This window comes from Colobus angolensis, unplaced genomic scaffold (assembly GCF_000951035.1).
Source record: "Colobus angolensis palliatus isolate OR3802 unplaced genomic scaffold, Cang.pa_1.0 Scaffold68, whole genome shotgun sequence".
In the NCBI taxonomy this organism is placed as follows: domain Eukaryota; kingdom Metazoa; phylum Chordata; class Mammalia; order Primates; family Cercopithecidae; genus Colobus; species Colobus angolensis.
In genome coordinates, this window is record NW_012120487.1 from 6,960,632 (window position 1) to 6,968,333 (window position 7,702).

The 7,702-nt window shown below is 41.0% G+C and overlaps 1 protein-coding gene across 3 annotated transcripts in view; it reads right to left on the reverse strand.

The window, feature by feature from the left end:
• Positions 1–7,702, reverse strand: part of NDC1 (NDC1 transmembrane nucleoporin) — a 74,856-nt gene that overhangs the window by 16,972 nt on the left and 50,182 nt on the right. For all 3 annotated transcript variants that reach the window (XM_011926315.1, XM_011926314.1, XM_011926313.1), the window contains 2 exons: positions 7,026–7,089; positions 5,361–5,461 (listed from right to left, as the gene is read on the reverse strand). In XM_011926315.1, the coding sequence (XP_011781705.1) occupies positions 5,361–5,461; positions 7,026–7,089 (165 nt within the window). The remainder of the gene's footprint in view (positions 1–5,360; positions 5,462–7,025; positions 7,090–7,702) is intronic.

The following is a 7,702-nucleotide window of genomic DNA, read 5'->3' on the forward strand; positions in this document are numbered from 1 at the left end:
ATCTCCTGACCTCGTGATCCGCCCGTCTCGGCCTCCCAAAGTGCTGGGATTACAGGCTTGAGCCACTGCGCCCGGCCATAAGCACCCTTTTTAAAAACAACAATAAAATCCCGTGGACTTCCAGAGGTTAATACTTGCTGTCCATCCACTGATAAAGGAAATAACTACTATGAATTCAGCAATATTTTCAAATGAATTTGTATTTTAATTAACCAAAACAGCATGTAAAAACATCTGAGAAAACAGCTGCAAACATGCTGGAGAAACGGTAATCATTCAAATGAAAGTATGTATGTCCCTTATAATAACTGTGATCTCCAGGATGGTCTGGCCATTGGCAGAAACCACTGAGCTAGCTAGCATTTCCATCACTCTACTGCTTGCCCTCTGAATAGTTTGAAGAGTGAAAGGCTCCCCTTCCCTTTCACATTTTGCCTTTAATGATTCAGTGAAATGGCTGATGTTATTGATACTGAAAAGTAAAACAAAAGGATAGAACAGTTCCACACAATTGTTCCTTAGTAACACCCAGAAGCCAGTAATGTACAACTTGCCTTAAATTACAGAGATACTTAGAACTTACTGTCTTCACTTTGATCCCTTCTAGACCAAAGAACAGAAAGCCAAAAATATATAACAGGGATCATATGAGTCACATCACATTCCTGCCTCTCAAAACAAAAAGATGGTTTGGGAGCATTTTAATCAACCCATTGCATCAGAACTGTCACTAAATTTAAGCCCCAAAACAGAAGCCTTTGTCTACTGAACCAGCAATGATGCAATCCAGCAGCCATCCAACAAGCATTTAATAAGTGCCTGTCATTTGCCAGCTACTATATCAGATGATGGGAAGAGAGGTAAGACAAAGTCCCCACCTCTACTCTGGCTAATATGAAGAGGAGACAATAAAAGTCAACAAAGACAATAAAGTATTGAAGGGGGAGTTATAGAGTAGAGTCAGACCAAAAGAGAAAAATATGTTCTAGACAAAGAAGGAAAGAAAAGGCAGCATGTGCAGAGTTAGAGTCAAGTTAAGAAAATAAGATATATTTGGTGGGAGGCAGAGACTGAATAGTCTATGGTGGTTATAAGAGCAGAGGACTCATGGGAATAGCAGAGTGGCTGGAATGAGAGCACAAAGTAACTCAGGGTCTATAGGGGCAAGAGGATGTAATAATTCAGGACAAAAATGTCAAGATCCTGAAGTAAGGCAGGAGGGATTGGCAAGAGAATGGGTGGATAGTGGAACTGCCACATGGGCGCAGCTCAAGGACATGGGGACAAAGGAGTTGAAGGAATTGGTAATAAAGTGGTTGAAATAACAGACTACAAGGTCCAAACTGGATACAGAAAGGCATATACGTAGTCAGGAGGGAGCTGAAAGACAAAGAACATGAGGAAAAGGAACTGGAAATCCTGGTGGATCAAAGAAACTGTACAGAAGCAGCAAGGACATGAAAGGGCTGCGCCTGGAGAAAGGGCTCTTACACTGGGTCCATAGACCTAAGGGAAAAATTCCGGGGGTACAAACTTGAATTACACATTTATCTTTACTAAGATCTAATTAAAATCTAGCATTTCCTTCAACTATGAATGTAAGCAACAAATCGTAGTAGCATTAGCAGTTCCTGTGACTTTGTCACCAACAGAAATCACCAATATCTCCATATCCCAATACAATTGTTACAGTTATCCTGAAATACCATTCATCTTATCCCTACCTCAAAATAAGTTACTGGACTCACTGACAGATCTTGTTATGTAATGCAATAATTAAAAACCACATATTACTGTATCATAAATTTAACATCTTGATAATTATATTTCAATATAACTGATTTTCTTTCTAATCCTGAGCACTTCATGCATTTAAGAACATGATTCTGAGAAGAAGTTCATGGGCTTCAACAGACTGCCAAAGGAATCTTTGGAACAAAAACATTTAAGGACTCTAGCTTACAGGGTAGAATCCTGGAGTTTCAAGCTCTGGCGGTGGAGTATTCAGGGGATAATTGGGCCTAGGTGATAGTTGTGGGTTGAGAGGGTATACAAATGGGTAGTGAAGAGGAGGAAGTCAACGAATTGTGCAGACAGGGTGTCGGGCAGATTACCCACACAGACTCTGAATTACTCATTACAATCAACCTCAGGATATAGAGTGGGGAGAAAAAAAAAAAAAAGACTGTGAGGCAGTTTGCAAAATCTGATGATGGCAGAGCATGACCAAAAGGTTGATCATGATGTGGCTTAAGGGAAAGTAGACATTATAAGCCCACATAAGGAGGAGTTTTATACTGAGAAGCTAAGTATCAGGTCACTGGTCCTGTTCTCTTTGTTCCATCTTTTCTCAACATCCAAAAATATGCTTCTTTGCCTTGTTCTACTCTGCCCCTCCAAAGTATTCTCCATTCCAACTCCCCTGTTTCTAAGTAAACAGGGCCTGCTATGACTTAAATTTGTCACTCAAAAAGGATGTGCTAGAAACTTAATCCCCAATACACCAGTGTTGAGAGGTGGGGCCTAATGGGAGGTGTTTAGGTCAGGAGGACTCCACTCTCAAGAATGAGTTAACGCAGATTATAGAGACCATCCTGGCTAACACAGTGAAACCTTGTTTCTAATAAAAATACAAAAATTAGCCAGGCATGGTGGCGGGCACCTGTAGTCCCAGCTATTGGGGAGGCTGAGGCAGGAGAATGGTGTGATCCCAGGAGGCGGAGCTTGCAGTGAGCCAAGATCGCACCACTGCACTCCTGGGCGACAGAGCAGAGACTCTGTCTCAAAAAAAAAGAAAGAAAGAAAAAAATACATAAATCAGTTGGGCATAGTGGCACGCACCTGTACTCCCAGCTACTCAGGAGGCTGAGGCAGGAGAATTGATTGAACTGGGACCTGGGAGGAAGCAGTGGCAGTGAGCTGAGATCATGCCACTGCACTCCAGCCTGGGCGACAGAGCGAGACTCTGTCTCAAAAAAAAAGAAAGAAAGAAAAAAATACATAAATCAGTTGGGCATAGTGGCACGCACCTGTACTCCCAGCTACTCAGGAGGCTGAGGCAGGAGAATCACTTGAAGCCGGGATACGGCAGTGGCAGTGAGCTGAGATCACACTACTGCACTCCAGCCTGGGCAACAGAGCAGAGACTCTGTCTCAAAAAAAAAAAAAAAAGCGGGGAAGGGATGTGGATCTATAGCTTCTTCCCAGGTCTACTGCACTGCTAATGCCCTCCAATCAGACTGGGCTCTAGTCCCAGCTCTGCCACCTAGGAGATTGTGTGTGAGATCTGAGGTAAGTTGCTGCACTACTAAGCCTCCCTCATCTATAAAAAAAAAAAAGGGTGAAAACACTTCCACCTTGCTGACTTCACAAGATAGTTATAAAGATCAAATAATAATGATATCAAATTACTCTCTAGACTATAAGCACTGTACCATTATTGTTATTTTAACTACACTGCGAGAGTGAAAAAAAAAATGTTATGAGCATCAAAGATATGCCCAAATCATGGTCATCCTATTGTGCAGTCAGAAAAACCAAATACTCGAAGCTGTAGGGAATTACTAGGAAACTATTTATTTACAGAAAGGCATTTGGGAAAGAGTACAAATAATAAAACTAGCCATGTAGGCACACACATCTCAAGTAACACACATGAGAAAGTACTCACAAAAAGTACTCAAAGCAAAAAAATCACTGGTTTTGATGGGTAAGATTTTCTAATAGATAAAATGAATTGAGTTTTAAAGAAAGAAATGGAGAAGCATATTTTCTCTTTGTTATCTTTTATTTTTTTGAGACAGGGTCTCACTCTGTCACCCAGGCTGGAGTGCAATGGCGTAATTTTGGCTCATTGCAACCTCTACCTCCTGGGTTCAAGCGATTCTCCCCCGTCAGCCTCATAAGTAGCTGGGACTACAAGTGCGCACCACCACACCCCGCAAATTTTTAAAAAATTTTTTGTAGAGACAGAGTTTCATCATGTTGCCCAAGCTTCTCTTCATATTTTAAATGGTTTCCCAAGACCAAAAGATGCACCAGTTTTATCATTTTATCATTTAAGCCTAGTTCAATTCCACTTCCTCCAGAAGGCCTACTATATCCACCAGATGCATTTTTTTTTTTTTTTTTTGTGAGACAAGGTCTCGCTTTGTGGTCCAGGCTGGAGTGCAGTGGCATGGCATGATCTCCACTGACTATAACCTCCGCCTCCTGAGTTCAAGCAATTCTCCTGCCTCAGCCTCTCGAGTAGCTGGGACTACAGGCTCACACCACTGTGTCTAGCTAATTTTTCTATTTTTTTTTTGTAGAGATAGGGTTTCAACTTGTTGCCCAGACTGGTCTTGAACTCCTGAGCTCAGGTGATCTGCCCACCTTAGCCTCCCAAAGTGTTGGGATTATAGGTACAAGCCTCCAGATGCTATCTCTACATGCCTCTAGCACTTAGTGTTTACAGCTGTCATGTGACATAAGGTGACATAAAAAGTACCAAGCAACATGAAGTTAGAAAAAGAAGCCTGCTGCAAAGCAGAAAGCACGTGTTTTATTTTTTGCCCTTCTTTAAGTCTAGGACCAAGAAAACCTATTAGTTAAAACTAGCCATCAAGCTGGTGATAGGCATCTATTGGCCTCAGCTCTTAAGCCTCAACCCAAAAGGGCACTTTATCTGAATGGGTCATTTAATTACAGGTCACTTTCGGTAGCTACAAATTGTGTAAGGATTCACTTTTGTCAGTGAACAGAAGTCTAGTATTTTAAACAATGTGTTTAATACCAGGGGCATACCCTACAGGTTTAGTATACTTTCTTTTTTTTTTTTTTTTTTTTTTTAGTATACTTTCTTTTACTGTTTCTGTAAAATGTTATAAGCAGATTAAAAGTTTTCTCTTCCTAAACTTTTAGTTTTGTTTTTTAAAATAGAGACAGGGTCTCGCTCTGTTACCCAGGCTGCAGTGCAGTGGTGGAATCGTAGCTCACTGCAGCCTCAAACTCCTGGCTCCAGTGATTCTCCCACTTCGGGCTCTTGAGTAGCTGGGACTACAGGCATACACCACTATGGCTAGCTAATTTTTTATTTTTTGTAAAAACCAAGTCTTGCCATGTTGCTTAGGCTAATCTCAAACTCTCAACCTCAAGTGACCCTCCAGCCTCAGCCTCCCAAAGCACTAGGATTATAAGCATGAGCCACACCGGCCTCTTTTCTGTCTTTTAGATTGTAATTTCCTGAGGGCGCAAAAGTACATTATTTTAACTTCCAACATGTTCTGTCACTCGATAAATGTGATATATAGGAAACAAGCAAAGCACTGGGTGGGAGGGGAAGATGACCTCTATCCTCTCCCAACCCACAGATTGCTTACCTCTTGCAGTGTCAACAAAGTATTAAGGATAGCTGGTAGTGTAGTCTGGACAACTCCAAATCTATCCTCTGTAAATGATGCTGCTACTAAGTGTGACAGACCTCAAGGGAAAAAACAAAAAAAGGTTAAAAGTGAATCAAAATTAGGCAAAACTATTTGAAATACATCTATTTTAGGAAGGATTAATATTCTGAATATAAAAAGAAATAAAAGGCTGGGCATGGTGCCTCACACCTGTAATCCTAACACTCTGGGAGGCTGAGGTGGGCAGATTGCTTAAACCCAGGAGTTAGAGACGAGCCTGGGCAACATGGTGAAACCCCTTCTCTACAAAAAATACAAAATTAGCCAGGTGTGGCACCACAAACCTATAGTCCCAGCTACTCGGGAGGCTGAGGTGGGAGGATTACTTGAGCTCAGGAGGCAGAGGTCGAAGTTAGCAAAGATCACACCACTGCACTCCAGCCTGGGCAACAGAGTGGGACTGTCTCGAAAATAAAAAGTAAAAATAAATAAATAAATAAATAAAGAGAGGAGCAATTCAATAGAAAAATGGGCAAAAAATTCAGAATAGGCACTGAAAAAAGTACTCAACTGCATTAGTTACGAATAAAATAACAGTCTCTGGTTTTACATTCTATTAGGAAGAAAACTTTAAAAATAATATAGTGTTGGGTAATGATATGTGCCAGGAAGAAAAAAAAACATGTGGTAAGGGCATACAGCTGTGAGGACGATACTTTTCAGAGAATGGTCAGCAAAGGCCTCTGAGCATCATTTAAGCACTGAGAAGGCTGTATCTATATGATGAAAAGAAACAGCTCTTTAACAACTAAGTTTTCATATTTAACATAAGTTAACATAAGTTAAAAACAATCTATCTGTTGCACTTTTTTGAAGTAGAGAAAGATATACAAGAATCCAGACTCGACAGCCTGGGCAACATAGCAAGACCCTGTCTCTATACAAAAAATATAAAACTTAGCTGGGTGTGGTGGCATGCACCTGTAGTCCAAACTACTCAGGAGGCTGAGGGAGGAGGATTGCATGAGCCCAGGAGTTCAAGGTTGCAGTGAGCTATGATCATGCCACTGAACTCCATCTCTTAAAACAAACAACCAAAAAGACTAAGTGTGGTGGCTCACACCTGTAATCTCAGCACTTTGGGAGGTCAAGGCAGGAAGATGACTTGAGCCCAGGAGTTCGAGGCCAGACTGGATAATTTCGTCTCTATAAAAAAATTTTTTTTTTTTTTTTTTTTTTTTTTTAAAACAAAAATTAACAGGGTGTGGTGGTGTGCAACCGTGGCCCCAGCTACTCAGGAGGCTGAGGTGGATTGCTTGAGCCCAGGAGGTCGAGGATACAGTGAGCCGTGTTCATACCACTGCACTTGAGCCTGGACCAGAGCAAAACCCTGTCTCAAAAAAAAAAAAAGAACCCAGGCTCAGTTTCTCTGCTTACATACAAGAAAAAATTGTGCCCAAATCAAAGTATGCCTAAATATATTTTTCAAAATGATCTACATAAAACAAAGATATAAAAACGAATCTGTACATTCAAAGACTGAGATCAAGGACCAGAACTGACCTTTCATCTTTCATGGATGATACTTCAATATTTAACTGACAGTTAAAATCACAGTTACAGTTCACAGCCATTGCTTACCTTCTAATGCCCAAATATGCATTTGGGCATCTGAAAAAACAGCCTGAATGGAGGCCTCTGGGTGCTACAAATAAAAACAAAAACATTTAAGTGAGCTCCCCTGAAAACTCCATTATTTCCTTTAACTAAATATGTAAACTATAAAACAAAAAATTCACAGCTGCCTCTCAAGAATTAAAATTTAAAATAAATTATTTTATATTTAACTTGGTAATTACTCATTTAATACAACAAAGCATTCTACCATCAACTCATTGTGTGGCTCTTGCCAAGTCTCTAAATCTCTGTGCCTCAGTTTCTAATTTAAAGTTACATATACTCAAACCACCTCGGAGGATTAATACAAAGATCACTTAAGTGAATGGTTACAGAAACTCTTTTTAAAAAACTTGGCTAGGGCCGGACACGGTGGCTCAGGCCTGTAATCCCAGAACTTTGGGAGGCCAAGGCAGGTGGATCACGAGGTCAGGAGTTCGAGACCAGCCTGGCCAACATAGTGAAACCCTGTCTCTACTAAAAATACAAAAAATTAGCTGGGCATGATGGTAGGCGCCAGTAATCCCAGCTACTCAGGAGGCTGAGGCAGGAGAATCGCTTGAACCCGGGAGGTGGAGGCTGCAGTGAGCTGAGATTGCGCCACTGCACTCTAGCCTGGGCAACAAGAGTGAAATTCCATC